The sequence below is a fragment of the Protomyctophum parallelum genome, assembly GCF_964188405.1.
Source record: "Protomyctophum parallelum genome assembly, chromosome: 14".
Classification (NCBI taxonomy): Eukaryota; Metazoa; Chordata; class Actinopteri; order Myctophiformes; family Myctophidae; genus Protomyctophum; species Protomyctophum parallelum.
The window spans coordinates 21,685,802-21,705,404 of record NC_139709.1 but is presented as its reverse complement, the minus strand read 5'-3'; the positions used below and the strand labels follow the sequence as shown (position 1 = coordinate 21,705,404).

The 19,603-nt window shown below is 44.7% G+C and overlaps 1 protein-coding gene across 3 annotated transcripts in view; it reads left to right on the top strand.

The window, feature by feature from the left end:
* LOC310870883 (3',5'-cyclic-AMP phosphodiesterase 4C-like) overlaps positions 1-19,603 on the top strand; it is a 287,386-nt gene that overhangs the window by 89,008 nt on the left and 178,775 nt on the right. For all 3 annotated transcript variants that reach the window (XR_014570277.1, XM_083782239.1, XM_083782240.1), the window contains 4 exons: positions 16,315-16,408; positions 17,964-18,205; positions 18,920-19,018; positions 19,313-19,477. Coding sequence is in view for 2 of the 3 variants with exons in the window: in XM_083782239.1 (XP_083638365.1) it covers positions 16,315-16,408; positions 17,964-18,205; positions 18,920-19,018; positions 19,313-19,477 (600 nt within the window). In the remaining variant the exon portion in view is untranslated. The remainder of the gene's footprint in view (positions 1-16,314; positions 16,409-17,963; positions 18,206-18,919; positions 19,019-19,312; positions 19,478-19,603) is intronic.

Here is a 19,603-nt window from a genome sequence, read left to right as displayed (position 1 = left end):
AAGCTTGTTTGTTTTTCGGGGCCTGTTTGCACAGCAACAATCATATTGTCTTTAAGTTTAAGAAGCTTAAGAAGCTGCACTGCTGGCGTGATGCACTATTTGAACAGGGATTGTGTGTGATGTGGCTGCTGCCTGTTGCTGGGAATATACATCTGCAAATGTCCAACGTTTGTTTTTTATCCCTGCCCCGTTTGATGTTTGTTTGAGAGCGTGTGATGCAAGTTCATTGAAGTTGCACTGAGCTTGCATTTCGTTGCAAGCATAGGCTTAGAAACCTCGTATCTCCATATTTAATCTTGTATGTTTTAAATATATTTTACGCTACGTTACGTTTTAGGCTACGATGTATAACAGTTAAGTTCTAAAAAATAGCTGATCTAAAAGCTCGAAATAGAGGCAAAAGGTTGAATGTTATGTTTCTCTGTGGGTTTTATAAATATTAAACCAATGACTAAATAATAAATAGTAAATAACTGCATTGGATCAATTTGAATTGAAAAGTAACGGGTTTCCACCTGACAGTGATGACATGCACTTCCAGTAATGAGGAGCACAGCATTTAGTAATTAGATGCCTGGCAGCTCAACCAGTTAGCTCTTTGTCAGTTGCGAGTTCAAATCGGACTCCTCGTGCCATGTCTCAGACGTGTCTCACCTCTTAGGTGTGTGCCCCCTGTAGGTGTGCAACAGTTCATCGAGATGAAACTAATAATAATAAGTAACTAGAACTGCACTCTGTCGAGTGCATACTTGCTTGTTGCACACTAGTAGGCCATAAATGGCCAACTAGTGCGCAAGCAGAGCGCGCAAGTACTTTCGACCGCTGTAAACTGTTAAATCTCAGTATCTCTGTGAAGGAACGTTTGAAATGTATAATCATTAGGTGTAACTATTTTCTACCTACCTACTTTATGCATATAAACACCTAGTATTATTAAGTATGGTTCAAGTTTCTATCTATATAAGAAATACAGTTTTATCGATGTAGATATATTCTGGATCCCTTTTTAGTTTTTTAAAGAAAAAGAAATCATTGATATGTGATGAAAAAAAGGTATATAAACTGAATTAAAATATGTTATACAGTATAATTATTCTGTAAACGGTGGAATCTCGATCTCTGTGAAGGAACGTTTGAAATGTCTAATTATTAGGTGTAACTATTTGCTACCTATCTACTTTATGCATGTAAACACCTAGTATTATTAAGTATGGTTCAAGTTTCTATCTATATAAGAAATACAGTTTTATCGATGTAGATATATTCTAGATCCCTTTTTAGTTTTTCAAAGAAAAATAGATCATTGATATGTGATGAAAAATGTATATAAACTGAATTAAAATATATTATACAGTATAATTATTGTATTACTTATTGTAAATTGTCAATTGTTTTAAATGTATTTCATCTTGGACTATAGTGATATTAATACTAAACCATGATCAGAGTAATATGTGTCTCTAACTTAAATTTCTGTAATAATACTTTCACATTTGTTAAAATATACATGATCTAAAATACTTCCGTAATCTGTAGTTGGATTTGTATTTAATTGTTTAAAGCCTAATCTTGACATGTAGGTCTTTATACTTCTATCTTTCTCAGTATTATGGTCTTCATTGAAATATCCTATTATCATAATTGCAGAAGTCGGAGATGATAGATACTTTACCATGTTTTCGAGAAATGTGTTTAATTTCGAAAGGTCTGTTTTAGGTGATCTGTACATAAGAATGATATATAGATCTTTATCTTTTACATGTATACATACGTGTTCTACTTTTTCTAATATCCTGATTTCATTTTGAATTATTTCAATGGAAATATCTTCTTTTATAGCAAACATAACTCCCCCACCTATATCTTTTTCTCTGTCATTCCTGATTGTATTGTAATTCGTGTTCATTGTTTTTAATTTAAAAGTAATGTTATTATTTTTCTTTAAGTGTGTTTCAGTAAAAGCTATTAGATCCAACATTTCGAGTTGGGAATCTGAGTTTATATCTTCTAAATGTGTTAGATAACCTCTGACGTTCAATAATCCAATTTTTAATGAATGTTTTAATGGTAATTGAGTTATCTTCCGTATAATTTGGTGATTATGTATATAGTTTACGTATGACTAGCTCTAAATGATGACGTAAGACATACGTATACATATACATATACTATATAGAGTATGTAGTTATAAGTTGATTAGCGGTATACTGTGGTTACTTTGCGCCAAAAACCGTGACAGCCAACCCGCCATTTTATGCCTATGCAAGAAAAACAGCAAATCTGTGCCTGGTTTGCTGGGACCAGATTACACAAATGACCATATTTCTTACGTCATCATTGAGAGCTAGTCATACATATACACACCACATACTCTGGTCCCAGCAGATCAGGCACAATTTGCTATTTTATTTTTACTGATTATGTATATAGTATACGTATGTATGACTAGCTCTCAATGATGACGTAAGACATACATATACATATACTATATAGAGTATGTAGTTGTAAGTTGTAAGTTGATTAGCGGTATACTGTGGTTACTTTGCGCCAAAAACCGTGACAGCCAACCCGCCATTTTATGCGTATGCAAGAAAAACAGCAAATCTGTGCCTGGTTTGCTGGGACCAGATTACACAAATGACCATATTTCTTACGTCATCATTGAGAGCTAGTCATACAAATACACACCACGTACTCTGGTCCCAGCAGATCAGGCACAATTTGCTATTTTATTTTTACTGGTTATGTATATAGTATACGTATGACTAGCTCTAAATGATGACGTAAGACATACGTATATACTGTACATATACTATATAGAGTATGTAGTTGTAAGTTGATTAGCGGTATACTGTGGTTACTTTGCGCCAAAAACCGTGACAGCCAACCCGCCATTTTATGCTTATGCAAGAAAAACAGCAAATCTGTGCCTGGTTTGCTGGGACCAGATTACACAAATGACCATATTTCTTACTTCATCATTGAGAGCTAGTCATACATATACACACCACGTACTCTGGTCCCAGCAGATCAGGCACAATTTGCTATTTTATTTTTACTGATTATGTATATAGTATACGTATGACTAGCTCTCAATGATGACGTAAGAAATATGGTCATTTGTGTAATCTGGTCCCAGCAAAACAGGCACAGATTTGATGTTTTTTTGCATAAGCATAAAATGGCGGGTTGGCTGTCACGGTGAAAGAGACTGGGCGAAATTATTACTTGCACGCTCTTGCGCAAGCAGAGCGCACAAGTAATAATCAAATAAAACTAATATTAGTACACTCTCACCCTCCTTGCCATGGCTGTGTCAACAATATGCTCTGCCACACTGATTCTCAACCTTTTTCATTCCAAAGATCCCCAGACCTTAGAGTATACTCTAAGCCCCAGACCCCTAAAGATCCTATCAGTCGTTCAGCTAAGTAGCCCCGTGGAAACCCCTCAAGGACCCCTACGGGTCACTCTGACCCCAAGTTGAAAACCAATGCTTTATCCACTTGTGTCCTTTAGGTAGCAACTCAGACTACATACGACCACCATTCTGTATTTAAGTCCGACGTCATTTTGTAGTCCTGCGTTACGTCCGGGTCCAAGTATTGGACTATTATTATCATTATTATTGAAGGTGGTAACAGTCCATTTGCTCAGTACAATATTTCGGGGGCATATTTAGAATGTGTGCAGGGTTGAGTATGTTGAATCTAGTTTGCATTAATGAGGATTTAGTTGACACAATGAAATAAAATGGCGATAGTATTCAGTGTAGGGCAGACGGCCTGTCACAGCCAGATTTGGGAGACCAGTAGCTTTGTTGTTGCAAGGAAAGCGGTAAAATGAGACTTTCGTGGTTGTTTTCGTCTCAGATTTAGTCCGACGGTGCGACACAGTATAACTCTATGGGGACACAAAAGCGACACAAAAGTAGGACCCGGAAGTATCTCTGGAGGGGGCGCTCACGTCACGGCTAAAATACTGAATAGGACTGTACAAGTACAACACACATGTAATGTCATACTGTGTATCCACTTGAAAATCTCGAAGGACGTTCGATGCAGCGTCATTTAGCAGCAGATATCAAGTATGTATGAAATGAGTGTCAATGGAGTATATGCACACACAGTCATATGTACGGTACAGTACACACTGTATGTCCAGGTAGTGGGCAGTTGAGCGGTTGGAGAACACATGGAAATGAAGAGACTTTGAATTACCATGGTGATGACTGTAGCAGCCTGTCCATGACTGTACAATAGGCCTTTGTCCCCAGTGCTCAGCGTATGCAAAATATAGATTGCCTTTTCACCACTCTGACGCACTTGCAAAGTAACAGGCCCCATCTGTGGTAGCGCGTCCGAGCCGCCCGCCACCAGTGTTTTATGGGCCTACAGTAAAACGCAGGCGGGGTGGGTTTGCATAGAGCACCGCAGACTTCTTGTTATCTTTTGGAATATCGTCACCGCCCGCATTCCTGGGAATGCAGTGCGATGTTGGGTTCGACTCTGTCGCCCATGTTCACACTGCCTCTGATGCAGAGCAAGTGACACAAACCGAGGCTGACGCATGATATTTTATGTCAGTGGTGTCCAAGGCAAGGTTTTTCAAAGGTGGTTCATATTTGAAAACATGAAAATGGTTTATCTCCCATCCATTTGGACTGTAACAAAGTCAATACATATGCATTGCATTTATTTATCAACTGTTTTATTTATCTACAGTGCAATATCGATAGTCTTTTGTTGGAAGTGTAGCCGAATGTATGTCACAATCTCAGCCTTTTTTCACATCCTTGCACTGCATTGCTATTCCGTTTACCATGTTTTCCATTTTATGTGTGAAAACAAAAAAGGTCTTTCTCTACAAAAATGCAATACAATACAATAAAATTGCATAGCCACCGAGTGGCGCGCTACGAGCTTGTAGGTCTGCTATTTTTGAAAAATCGAAGAACGACTGACATAGAAACATAGCTTTTTCAGAAAACTGTCAGGACGTAGAAGACATTTTTAGAATCTGATCTCAGGTCAGAATGGGTTAAGAGAGCCTGCCTTGGAAGGCAAAGGTCCCACTGTCCCAGGTTCGTGTTCAGCTCTCAGCAATTTGTTGAAGTGTCAAACTGAGCAAGACACTTGACCTCTAACTATTCCCTGGGTGTTGACCCCTAACTGTTCCCTGGGTGTTGACCCCTAACTGTTCCCTGGGTGTTGACCCCTAACTGTTCCCTGGGTGTTTCACACCCAGCGGCTGCTCACCGCTCCTAGGATGGTCAAATAGAGGACTCATTTCACATAATGTGAAGACAAAAACACCCAAGGTTTGGACATGTCTGCTTCATGGCGGGCTAAAGACTGCATGCTGCACTACATGCTGCACTACATGCTGCACTGGTCGTAAACGCGGTGTGCAGCAGTCCCGGGGGTCCTTGAGAGGGTCCCAGGGGTCCCCAGCTAAACAACTCATAGTTATAGTATAGGAAACAAATTGTTGTCTCCATAATTTTAAACTTTTCGTTTTTTCGTAAATTAATACCCTCCCTGATCATACATACTGTACACAAAAGTAGCAGATACACAAGCTTGCTTTTGAGCTTGTGGATCTGCTAGCTTTTGAAATGACGTCATATTATGGCAGCCAAGTCTATATTACTTTTAATGTTTGTTTATGCCACTAAACTGATGACATGAGACGTCATTTGGCTAATATAAATACATCTTGTGACTGGTTTTGTTTTATACAGCATTCATGTCATGTAATGTAATGTATATACCGGTAGTATTAGTGGCAGTGAATCTGCAATGGAGTGGCAGCCACAGTGTGCGCACACCAGTGTTATTTTAATTTGAATCGTGAAAAGTAACAGTCTTGGACATATGCGGTTTCCATCCGTCAGAAACGGTAGAGACATTACTGTGTGTGTGTGTGTGTGTGTGTGTGTGTGTGTGTGTGTGTGTGTGTGTGTGTGTGTGTGTGTGTGTGTGTGTGTGTGTGTGTGTGTGTGTGAGAGATCAAATTGAATGTCCTTGAAACTTAAAAAGGTTGAGAATCGGTGCGCGTGTGTGTGTGTGTGTGTGACGTCACTGTGAATGGTGGTACTGTCAGTGGGTTTGCGTGGCATAACTGTTTCTATTTCTCCAGTGACATCATTACATAAAGGTCATGAGGTTTTTAGCTTTGGCCACTTTGGCCTCCACCCTTGCGGTTTAAAGACAAAAGTTTAATTTATACTTATGACGGTTTCAAAACAAATGTTGTGAAAGTTACATGCCTGTGTTCATGTTAAATAAAATTACCATTGCCAGAAGTTCGCTATCGCAATGGTTCTCAAACAAGGACCCCCTATATTTGGCCCCTGACCCCCATTTGACTATCTAGTGCCAGGGACTCAATTTAAGGGACATAATTTAAAAAGGTGGATTTACTACTTCTGGTTCCTCAGCACAAGTATCGTAAAAAGATGACAGGCAATATTTGGCCCTATATCATATCCTGCAGGTATAGTCCAACCTAGGCTGCTATTAAAGTTCAACATGACTTCAACTGCATTATTGAGCAAACACACATGGAGGGCGAGAAACTATGGCAGTGTCACAATCTAAACATCCAGGGTGGCGTTTGTCCACTTCCTCCACTAGTCTACACACAGTGGCAGAGCGGTGGCGCGTGTGGTTTGAGGGAGAGGAGAGAAATCTAAGGGAGGGAAGCAGAGGAGGGGAGGCGGGCGAGAGAAGCGAAAACGAAGGGAGAGGAGAAAGAAAGGGACGGCAGGAGAGGAGAGAAAAGAGAGGAAGGGAGAGGAGAGAAGGGGAAAGGAGGAGAGGAGACGAAGGGAGAGGAGATGAGGGGAAAGGAGGAGACGAAGGGAGAGGAGATGAGGGGAAAGGAGGAGAGGAGACGAAGGGAGAGGAGACGAGGGGAAAGGAGGAGACGAAGGGAGAGGAGATGAGGGGAAAGGAGGAGAGGAGACGAAGGGAGAGGAGATGAGGGGAAAGGAGGAGACGAAGGGAGAGGAGATGAGGGGAAAGGAGGAGAGGAGACGAAGGGAGAGGAGATGAGGGGAAAGGAGGAGAGGAGACGAAGGGAGAGGAGATGAGGGGAAAGGAGGAGACGAAGGGAGAGGAGATGAGGGGAAAGGAGGAGAGGAGACGAAGGGAGAGGAGATGAGGGGAAAGGAGGAGACGAAGGGAGAGGAGATGAGGGGAAAGGAGGAGAGGAGACGAAGGGAGAGGAGATGAGGGGAAAGGAGGAGACGAAGGGAGAGGAGATGAGGGGAAAGAAGGAGAGGAGACGAAGGGAGAGGAGATGAGGGGAAAGGAGGAGAGGAGACGAAGGGAGAGGAGATGAGGGGAAAGGAGGAGAGGAGACGAAGGGAGAGGAGATGAGGGGAAAGGAGGAGAGGAGACGAAGGGAGAGGAGATGAGGGGAAAGGAGGAGACGAAGGGAGAGGAGATGAGGGGAAAGGAGGAGGGGAGGATTAAGGGAGAAGATGGAGTTGGTAGGACCGAGGAGTCGGACTGTGACGGGTGACCGTGACAGCAAGCTTCCTGTCTTTGTTTCCTGTGCCCTCAGCAGGCAGCACACCCCTCTCCTCCCCCTCCCTGTCGCCAGACGACAATAGCCAGAGAGCCAGTCAGGGTCCCGGCGTCCAGGTTGAGGGCTTTACAGGCTATGGCGTCACTGGGACTCTCGAAGACAATGAGCCGGCACCCCCCCCCCCCCCCCGGCACACACGGCGGTCCCAGTCACATGCTACCGGGCCGAGCGCAGGCCAGGCCACACTGTTGGCCATGAATCATTTGTCCTTCATTTTGGATGACCCGGCGCTGCCACTTTGGGGCGACCTCGTACCCTCGGTAATAAGGGCTCAAAGAGTGAGGACGCCAAGAGATTAAGATGTCCCAAATTAAATTTGGCGAGTGCCCTTTGACTGTTGTGTGTGTGTGCCGTTGTACAAAGACACTGTCAATGTTGCTGTCAAGCAGGAAGGAACCTCCATGTTTCCGTGAGTGTCGTGCAACATTTGCATATTTCGCAACAATAGCCAATCTACATGCTTAAATCATGCGTTGTTTTGTGTGCTTGTAGAGCGGCTATTTTTGCTATATTTTCTTTTAGGGGTTAAGTCTCTGTGGGTTTTATAAATATAGAATAATATTGAAAAGTATTAACAAGACCTTGTCACTATATAATAACTACGTTGGATCCATATTGGACCACGGCTTCCTTTTTTTCACCCATTTCCTGAAGAAGTAACACTCTTGGAACTACAAGGCTTCTGCCCGACAGCGACGATGACCAACGTCATGCTTCCTTTATTGCACCACCCAATGGGTTTGCCCATCATAAGGGTGGGTGCTGAATGGTTTGCTCATCTACGGGTGGGTGCCGAGTGTGGTTCCTTGAGGTAACACGACTCCAGTCCCCCCGTCACCCCCCACCACCCAAAACGCTAATGAGCACCATTACCGTTCATGCGTGGAGAGAGAGGATGTAATGGAGAAGGTTGTCCATGCAGTGTGACCAAAACTTTGAGGGCGACTCCACTTTCAGTTTCCAAGGGCGCAGGTGTATCCGGGGGGGTGGGGGTGTGTACTTGCATTACTATACTTGTGAGGACCAAAGTATATTAGAGAAATGGAAGGGAAGAGTCTTCTCTATTTTGTACACAGCCGTGCGGTGATGTCATGCACCAAAACAATAGCCGATCTGCAAGTTCAGATCGGTGAGCGCTTGAGCTAGATCTGCAATTTTCGACAGTTTTTGGCTTCTTTTTTTTCATACCACCTAAAAAGTTCTCACAAGTATAGCAATACAAACCTGTGTGTGTGTGTGTGTGTGTGTGTGTGTGGGACCACACACCCCGCTGACCGCCCGGGCACCGGTCGCCATGACCTCAGTAGAAGCTACGCTGCTACCCATGCCCCCTCACTATCATTAGCGTTAGCCACACTTCCACTCTGACGTTGGCGACGGCCTTGCACAAACACTGCCATCTGAATCCAGTTAGTGGAAGCAGCCCCTCTCTTTTTTTCAGCCTTTTTTCTTCTTGCTTCTTTTTTTGCGGGCTAGCGTGCGAAGCGGGGCGCCGGGGCGAGCGGCAGCGCAAAAAGAAAAGCGAGTGTAGGAAACTTTAACTCACGTGTGGTCACTAGGCGACTTTGAAGCGCCCCACCGTCTTCTGGGGGGGAAAGAATGACGGAATTATTGAAACAGATGTAGCGGTGGGTCAGTAGCTTTGGCGAGGGGTAATGGACGTTAAATTATAGTTGCGGTGGTGATTATGTTTGATTGAAGGGGTGGCGAGCAGACAGGGACACGCTGCAGCGGTGATTAAAGATGTCTAATTGTAAATGGAAACGTGATGCGGATTTACAAACCATCATTCACCATATGGAGAGTAAGCCAAAAGGAAGAGGGAGAGATATTAATCTAGTGTTGTCGCTAGGATTTTGTTTTATCTTTTATTTTTTGCATATACCTTGGCTCAGTGGTTCGCAAAGTGGGGTCTGGGGACCTCCAGTCATTCTAGGGGGTCCCCAGCACAACTAGTTTACCCATTTTGACCCATATAGGCTCTCTGAAAATAGCCGATCTACAAGCTCACAACGAGCTTATATACCTGCTATTAAAAAAAGAATCTTGAAAAGAATTTTGAATATATTTTGAACAGAATTTAATAATTTTGAATATACTTTTAAACATTTGAAGACAAATGTTGTAGGTTTCCCTGGCACAAAATATTTCAGATGGGATGGAGGTCTGCGGTCATACAGTATACATGTTATTGTGGGGGTCTTTGCTTGACATGAAGGTTTGAGAAGCACTGCCTTAGCTGAACTCCTGTCTATGAGAGCTGTATTTGTGGTGTGAGAACTGATGGTAGTAAGGCTCTTCTCTGGTGCATGACTTCCAGAGATGTTGACAGTGTAAATAGTCAGATCTGGGCCACAGGTGGTTGACATTGGCTCACTCTGGGCTCTGTCAACTTAAACAATTTCAACTTTCCAATGCACCGACTGAACTCTGGTGCCATCAGGCCCGCTTCGCGCTCTCTCTCTCTCTCTCTCTCTCTCTCTCTCTCTCTCTCTCTCTCTCTCTCTCTCTCTCTCTCTCTCTCTTGTCCCATGTCAGAGTGACTGTACGGGGCAGCGCCCAACAAAAAGATGAGTTGGTTATGAAACACCTCCACGTCATCTTTTCACCTCCTTGATCTCTGCACTGCCGCAATGTGGGGCTTTACCAATTGGCAAAACTCCCGGGTAGGGCCGGAGCGATAATAACTAACCTTTGTCTCAAACGTTTTCAATGTGAAAAAAAAAGTGTACAACACCTAAAAGAAACCTGCTTCTCGATTATTTAGTTAACCTTTAGTTAACACCCTGTACGCCTGGGGGTAATTAGGACCATTAAATCAGGGCGCCCAGTGATTAGCAGCTACGGATCGCATTTCAAGGTGCACCAGGCGCCATCTTGGATGTAGCTGAATTAGCTAGATGTAGCCAAAACACCCCCGAGGCGATCGACAACAACGGGAGGTATGATTACTTCTAACGTGACTAGCGACGGGACCGCGATGGGCCGTCGCAACGTGTCGTGGGTTGCGGCGCGTTGTGAGCTTGTAGTTCGGCTATTTCTGTCAATGAGATTTGGTATAGATTGAAAGAAACTGTCAAAGTAGCGTTGTAACTCCAGTCTGGTTCTCTTACAACTAGAGGGTTTAAGTGGGGTTTGTTATTTATTTCCCAGGCCTATATTACGAAATACCTCCCAGCCTGGTAGTCACCTTCAACTTTTCACCTTTGGATATTCTGCTCTGCCGTAAACGTGGGGCTTTACCAATTGGCACGCTCAGTCAGGTGTGTGTTTAAACTTTGGTGCCGGAGGCTGCCAGTGAAATGACCTCAGTGATCTGTCAGCATAGAAGTAGACTCTCCAGAGTCTGGTGGAGGAGGAGGGGGTGGGTGGGGGGGAGGAGGTGGGTGGGGAGGGGGGGGGGGGGGGGGGGGACACACGTGCTGCTGCATGGGCCCGTAATGAGCAGTGGTGGGAAAAGTACTCACATTTTCAACTGAAGTAATAGTATCAGTACTGCAGTGTAGAGATACTTCTCCGTTACAAGTAAACGTTCAGAATAAAAAATGTACATGAGTAAAAGTAACGTATATTGGCTTCAAAATGTACTTAATGTACCAAAAGTAGAAAGTATACTCTTTATGCAGACCGTCTCATTTAAAGTTTTCAAATGTATTAAAACAATCTTTTGAAAATAGCAGATCTACAAGCTCACAGCTTGTAGATTATTTTAGGTTATTTTGAAATGGCAGAAATGTACAGTATAGGGCTGTAGTGGTTAATGTATGTTTTGTAATAATAATCCAAAGCTATAAAGTAACTAGTAACTAAAGTTTTCGAGTAAAAGTACAAGATTTGCCAAGTAAGATGTAGAAGTAAAAGTATTAGGAAAAAAATAAATGTACTTAGTTACTTTACACCACTGGTAATGAGAGGAGGAGCCATGTCTCCCCAGTCAGTCAAGTTGAGCTTTATCGCTACATGCTTCCTGACTGGCGCCCGGCACAACCAGACTTGTATACACAGAGGAAGCACAAGCATAGTCACACACACTGAAGCACACACAGCCTGTGGCTCACTCACTCACTCACTACACTGAACTGAACTGAACGGACCTCGGCTGGAACTTAACACGACTTCTTGTGCATAGCATGCAAGAAGTATTACTGTGCGGCGTGGCTTCTGTTTTTACAATGGGACTATGCAGCTCTGAAAAGAACAAGAAAGAGTTTGGGTTACACACTAGTTGGACACAGGTGAGAGTTTCTTATTGTTTTGTGAATAAGTACAAGTGTGTTGTAAAAAAGAAAAAGAAAAAAAGGCTTACACCACATCCGAGAGCTGATGATGGTATTTCTTTATGAATTGTTTTATTTTAGATTTTTCGTGAATTGTGTTTTGTGCAAATGTTGTCTGTCATAACTAATTGATATGACATGGTGCCTTTGAACCTTTATTGAAAGGATATACCCTTGAGATGTATCATCTCGTTTTCGAAGGGGTCCAACAGAAAATACAGTAGACAGAACAATTCAACAAATACATGCATACATAAACAAGAACAAAAATGAAACGGATAGCAGACTTTTGGGATTAAAGTCAGTAAGACCAAGCATTATGGAGTTGTTTCAACGGCCGTTCATCCCGCTTTCAAAACCTTGCTTGCCCTTAGACTGTGGAATGTTAGTGCGTTTCCAGTTCAGGAGGATGATTTACAGGCAGTGCAGCATGTTACACAGCGTTAAGATGCTGTACTACAGTATAGTTGTTTACAAAGCTAGGTCCGTGGACCCTTTGGGGTTTCTTGAAAGGGTTCCAAATTAACCCTAACAGGTCTGCAACTCTGAGAACGGAACCATTAATTGTTCCATTTGTACACTCTCAATGAGTTATTGTAGTAGGCCTACTGTACGATTATACCAAGTTTCCTTTGAGGCCTCTTGACTGCATGTCTCTGGTGAAAACACAATGTCCTCTTCTTCTCCTGCTCTTGCGATGTGGGACCTCTGTGTGGATGAGCTAAGAGAGAGGTCTCGTCAGGCTTGAATGCTTGAATGCGTGTCAGGCTGACATAACAGGATGCGTGTGTTGGCTAATCTGCGCCGCCACTCCACACACTCATGGCCCTGTCATCATGTCTCAACGTAGTCCACGTATGTCGTGCGTCCACACTGAACTATGACTGATTTTAGTTTCCTAGAGCGCTGCGTGGTTCTCAAAGAGGGGGCCTGGGACCCCCCCAGGGGTCCTTGAGCGGTGTTAAATCAGTTAATATAGCGTCAAAAGTAATTTATTCTAAAAATCTATTTTCAAAACATCTTGAAAGATTAGTTTACGTTTTTGAAACATTTTAACAACACATCTTGTATGGGAGGGTCTCTGGAACAAATATTTTCTGATGACTGTCTGCGGCCAAGTGCATAATGAATTTGGTGGTTGTTGACATGAAAACGTTTGAGAACCACTGGAATAAAGCCACTTGATTCTGGGCTTTCTTTCTTTCTTTTCTTTTCTTTTTTTCTCCCTCTTTTTATGAGCTTTCTTTGATTTCTTTTTTCTTTCTTTCTTTTTTATGGACTGTCTCTGGCAGTAGGATTTGTGGGGGCTTTGTGAGGTTCAGGCCAACGCTTTGAGAGTGCCGTTCAAGTTTCACAGTTGAGTGGAAGTTAGCTGTCTAGTTGACAGCTATTAGACAGCTGTTGAGGCCAGAGACTGAGCCAGTGCTGGCAGGGCCAGAAAAGACCCCTTTGTGAGCGAGTGAAATGGATCAAAGATGCCTCTTGCAAAATAGCACAATCACGGCAGATTTTTTTTTTTCATACCATATCTTTTGTGATGACGGACGTTTGGGAAGTTGAAAGAATTAACAAACAGGGGGAAGAATGCAAAGTAATAAAAAAAAGGATTGTGAAATATCCAAACCATTGTACAACTGTTGATGATTTATAAACGGCTAAGCTTTGTAGGTATGCCATTTTCAATTAACAGATCAATTTAAAAAGTATTCAGTGGAATAATCGCTAATAAAATAATCAATAGTTATGCTTTGTGCGTCACTAGCCAAAAAGAAGGGGGAAAAAGCAAAACGTCACAAAGGTTCCTTATCTGTGTTCCTCGGGGCTTTTTGTGTTCTTTTGTAAAGTAGCGCCCTACTACTGTGTGTGTGTGTGTGTGTGTGTGTGTGTGTGTGTGTGTGTGTGTGTGTGTGTGTGTGTGTGTGTGTGTGTGTGTGTGTGTGTGTGTGTGTGTGCGCATTTCCACATCTGTGCATGCGTGTGAGTGTGCTGTATGGGACTGTGGGCTGGTATGATGCGTTTGGGGGGGGGGGGGGTTGGAGGCTGGAAGAGGGGGGCTTTGGGCGGCCGTCGTGAGTGAGAGTGGTGCACGTGACTCTGTTGCCATGGCGTTTAGGTTGCCGTGCAATTGGTGGTCCGCTGGTGGTACACTGCAGTCTACTTACCACTCATACTGCTGTCTCTCTCTCTCTGTATACTCTCTCTATCTTCACTCTATTCATATCTCTCTCTCTCTCTCTCACTTATCTTATATCTTCCTCCCTCCCTCTCTTTCTTTGTATTGTGTAATATCTCAGTTTCATCTTGGCTCAACGTACTTCCTGCTGCAGACTAATGCAGAGCTGCATGCAAATAGCAGTCCCGTCCTGCCGGCAGACGTTTGAAACACGCCGTCGGACATGACCAGCGCTTCTCAACCTTTTAAATTTCAGTGACCCCCTCTAGTTGATGGAGGGTCCCACCCTATCTAGACCATAAACTCCAACTCTGAGTAGAAATGGAACCAATGTTGAGAAACGGTGGTTATGACAGACAAGGGGCCTAACTGTAACTAAATAACTACAGTACCTTTGGCTGTCCTCTCCGAGTCTGCACGTTATAAAGCCTGAGCGCTCCCTAACCCAAACTAGAAACTACTCCATAGCATCATCATGGCTGTGGTAAACATCCCTGGTGCCTGGATGGATGCCTGCTGCTGCAGAGCAGCGTGCAGCGCTATGCGCCATGCGGTGGGGTCTGTTCTGCATTACTGAGCAGGGAGGAGGGAGGGAGGGAGGGAGGGAGAGAGAGGGAGGGAGGGAGGTAGAGAGGAGATGGGATTCTCCAGGCTTCTCTGCAGTGGTGACTGTTGACGAGTGCTTCGCAGGGCTGCGAGAGAGAGAGAAGCCGCCTCCACCCGCCTGTCTGCCACAAGGGACTCTACGGTTGGAAGCCCCCCCCCCCCCCCCCCCCCCCCCACCACACACACACAGTACAGTATCTCTGTTCCTCCCACTTGTAGAGCCTGCCTTTCATCGGCGCATCACGTGGACTGGGCTGATGTCTGTCTTTGGATCGGCAGCAGAGGGACTGGGCTGGCTGTATTCCTTTATTTGCGTTGCCTCTGAGGGTCAGGGAAGGAGCAGAGAAGAGCAGCTTTGGCGTGGGAGCGCAGGGCAAGGAAAGGACACCAGATCAAGACGGAAATACTGACCAGTTCCGATCCGTGGTCGCTAGGTCGGGGGAGACACCGAGCCCTCGTCCCTCGCGATTTACCTCCTGGCAACGGAGGCGGCCATGAGTTGGCGCACGCGTTCGCGACTAGGGGTCTCTGTCGCAGCGGCTTCTCTCGGCAGATATCTGCTGTGAGGAGGGCGAGGTTGTGGAGGAGCGGGGAGATTGACGCGGCCGACCTGCTGGTGACTGGCAGCGGTGCGGCTGTTGTGTCTGAGCTCAGCCTTGGGGGTCCACTCAGAGAGGAGCGTGCAGGGCTTCTGCTGGGGAACGCCAGGGGCGTAGAACAACACAGCAACATGCCGGAGGTCAACTACCTGCTCTCTGTCTCCTGGGGATACATCAAGGTGTGTCCTGCAGTTTGTGACTGGCTCAGGACCTGTGTGTTTGTGGGTGGGTGTGTGTGTGTGTGGGGGTGTGTGTTCGTACACCCATCATTTTTGTGTTCTAGTGTGCATTTTATAGCTGTCAGAATTCCCCAATTTGTAGATGTTTGTCTGTTTCTGTTGCATACTGTAGCTGCATGTGTCTGTGTCTGTACACCTGTAGATTAAAAAGTATTTGATTATGTCGTGGGAAACAAATGGAACCTAAACAAAACCATGTTGCACCTCGTTCTGTCTATGCTGAGGTGTTTAATGGTTGATTTCGACCGTTAACTGAAACTATAGGACCTGAAGCCAGACCTCATCTGTTTGATATTTAATAAACCAATGGTTCTCATAACTTTGCATGTCAAGAACCCCCGAATTGATATGTATTCAGCCGCGGACCCCTATCCGCGGACCCCCATAAGTAAAGATTAATGTTGTTATACATTATTGAAATCATTCCAAATCTATCAAGTATCAAATACGTGCTAGGGGGAACCCCCTCAAGGACCCCTACGGGTCCCCAGACCCCACCTTGAGAACCAAAGACCTAATAAACAATGGGTGTCACTCCCAAGGGGAATCTTCTAATGGAAGAACAACAGGAAACTCTATGCCTCTACTTGGGAAATTGTTACGGTGCCAGGTTGTTTTAATAGTCGCTGGCAACTCTCCTTGTGTTTCCAGGCTCGGGAATCAAACCTGCAACTCTCTTGTCAGGCTGTATTAGAGCCTAAATGTGTGATGTGCCTTAACCAGTGACTAGGCCATTGGCTCTCTGTGTTTACTGCGTGTGGCATTTAATCCAGTGTGTCTTCCAACTGAACTAATGTGTTTTGATCTGGTCTCTCTCTCTCCAGTTCAAGAGGATGCTGAACAGGGAGCTCAGCCACCTGTCAGAGAAGAGTCGCGCTGGCAACCAGGTGTCAGAGTACATCTCCAACACCTTCCTAGGTGAACACACACACACACACACACACACACACACACACACACACACACACACACACTACAGGAATCATTGTACATGTGCACGTAGGGTTGCAACAGTTAATCAAGCTAATTGATTATTTTAAAAGAAAATGCACGCCATGGTTGAATAACAAACTATACAATTCATTCCGAAAAACAAAACGCACCGAATATTGAGATTTCTGCCCGAGAACGACATACTGTATATGGTATAGATGCTTCTGGATTATTCAGTCAATGTAAAAAGCAATGGCTAGAATAAGCACTAAGAAGAAGGTTGCTAGTTGCAGCCCTACATGGACGTGCCCAGAGCTGCTCTCATCCTCTGGGAATGATGGAGTCTGTTCAGTCAAGGTCATTTGACTGCAAACATGTGCAGAGTCTTGGAAAGCCTCCGAGTTGGTGTGCTGTGCGAACCATGCAGTCAGATCTGGTCTGAGAAACACACACACACACACACACACACACACACACACACACACACACTTGGCGCACATGCCAGACATTGTTTATATGGTTGCTTGACTAAAACGTAGTTGTGTGCCGGTGTCACGCACAGTTCTACAAGCTCAGATCAACGAGCTCTAAACGCATCGTGCTGCGACAGCTTTAGGGAAAAAAATAAATGTAAATGGCACTCATAAAATAGATCACTGTCCTACAATGTGCATACTAAGTTATACAATCGTGAGTACTACAGACAGAGGCGCGAATGGTGGTTGTATTATTCATGGTGGGAGACGGCAGTGTTTCCCTGTCTTTTAAAAGCCTGCTGGCATTTAGTGCCAGCCAGTCACCTTCCATCAGTCAGCCCGTCAACGTGACAGCGAGCGGGCCTCGCTCTCCCCTGTGCATCCCCAGCAGTCGGACTCCAAGACGGTGAGACAGGCTAGTCTAGTGAGACACATCCAGCCAGTGCACTCAAGTCTGCCCAGTCCTTGAAACAGGCTTATTGTAAAAGGGCATGGCAATATTGAGTTCTCTGATATATAATCAGTGAGCTAAGTGGGAGAAAGAATATCGATCAATACTAATTTACCTCTTACGTCTCTCAGCAGAGGAAAAATGCTTCACCGAAACCCTCTCTATCCCTCTAAGCCACGCTTTACTTTGAATTAACCTGCAGTTAAGTTTAATGCCACTAAATATATCAAGTAAATAAAATGGTGGTGCTGCTTTTAAGTCAGCGAAGTGTAGTAGAGAGACATACAGACTGTGTACGTATGTCTGTCTGTCGGTGTCTTCTTCCACAACACGGCGCCGTGCGTGCTTCCCACTCTGGCTGGTAAACAAACATGCCTCCATCTTCTCCCCGAAGAGGTGGAAAGAAGGTGAACAGAGATGAAAAACAGAGAAAGGAGGAGGGATAGAGGAACAAAGAGACATGGAGAAGGCGATTCCAAAATCACGTTGACGATGAATTCTCACATATTTAATTGTGACTAACGATTTCATTAACCACTTCTTTCCATTTCGTCTCCCATTCCCCATCCACCTTCTCCTCCACCCTCTCTCCATCTCCATCCACCACCACCAGACAAGCAGAACGAGCTGGAGCTCCCGTGCCCGGTGCCCAAGGCCAGCAGGGAGAGGAAGAGGCGGCAGGGGCAGCATGGGGGCGTCCAGGGGGGGCAGCAGCAGCAGACGGACGGCATGATGCTGAGCCAGATCAGCGGCGTGAGGAAGCTCAGCCACACGCCGTCCGGTGGCCTCTCCGGATGCAACGCCTCCCACCACCGCTTCGGGGTCAAGACGGACCAGGAGGAGCTCCTGTCCAAGGTACGTTGCGACGCCTCTGCCACGTCGGGACGGTCGCAGACAGATGGTATAGTGTAGATCAGTGGTTCCCAAACTTTATTATTTGAGCCCGTGACCCAAAAGAGACATTTGGTATCTCCCCGGGTCCCAAGCTACTGAAAATAGCTGATCTGCAAGCTCACAACGCGTTGCTCCGCGCCACGTTGCGAGCTTGTAGATCAGCTATTTTCACTACTTCAACATTTGTTTTCTAATTTATAGAATTTCTTAGATTTTTCTTTTATTTCCTCATGAAATAATGAGAACATCATCAAATTTCCTTTTAATTAATGGAAAATGTAGCTTTTTTTCTGGAAGGTTTTTTGAAAATGTTTTGAATAATAATTAAAAACAAAATGTAGGAACAAATAAAGGGACCCATAACCCATTGTTTAGGAACCAGCGGCATGTATTAGATGACGGTCAGCACGAAGAACATGATGTTCAACACACTGTATGTCCCACACAGTGTAGATAGATGGAGGGTGTGTTTGTCATATTGCCTCTGCTCTGTTCTAATCTTGGCATTAGCACATTTGGCAACATTTGACATTTAGCATAATTTGGGCAATATGTAACATTGAGTTTTTGGCAATGAAATTTAGGAGAGGAAATGTGAACATTGTTGAGGGTGGGATGTCATTACGTGGATGATGTGGTGTCATAATGAATCCATGTTTCCTCCACCACCGATAGGACCTGGAGGACATCAACAAGTGGGGTCTGAACATCTTCAGGGTGGCGGAGCACTCCCACAACCGACCGCTGACGTGCATCATCTACACCATCTTTCAGGTGGGTGCTGGTCATCTGCACGCACACGCACTTGCACACGCACGCGCACACATAACTAGCAGCGAGTTTGGTGAGTCACTAGCACCCAGCCACACACACACTCATTGTTCTGTATCACTACAGTGCTCCACATGTTCAGAATGGAAATGAGCAGTAAAATAAAATAAAATAAAAAATCAGACAGCGAGTCACCCAGGTAGCGCTGTCATTATTAGTGATATTAGCTCACGGCACTCGTCTCCGTTTATTTATTTTTTCGTCATGACGTCATCTCTCTCTCTCTCCCGGACGCAGGAGCGAGACCTGATGAGGACGTTCCAGATCCCGGCGGACACCTTGGTGACGTTCATGCTGACGCTGGAGAATCACTACCACTCTGACGTGGCATACCACAACAGCCTGCACGCTGCCGACGTAGCCCAGTCCACGCACATCCTGCTGTCCACCCCCGCTCTGGACGTACGTTCCTCTTCCTCTCGGTCTCTCTCCTCTTCAAGCTGTCTCTCTCCTCTAAAAACAAAATAATGTCTATTGGTTAGGTGTCTGTTTCTAATGCTCGATAATTCATCCACATTAAGACCAGGG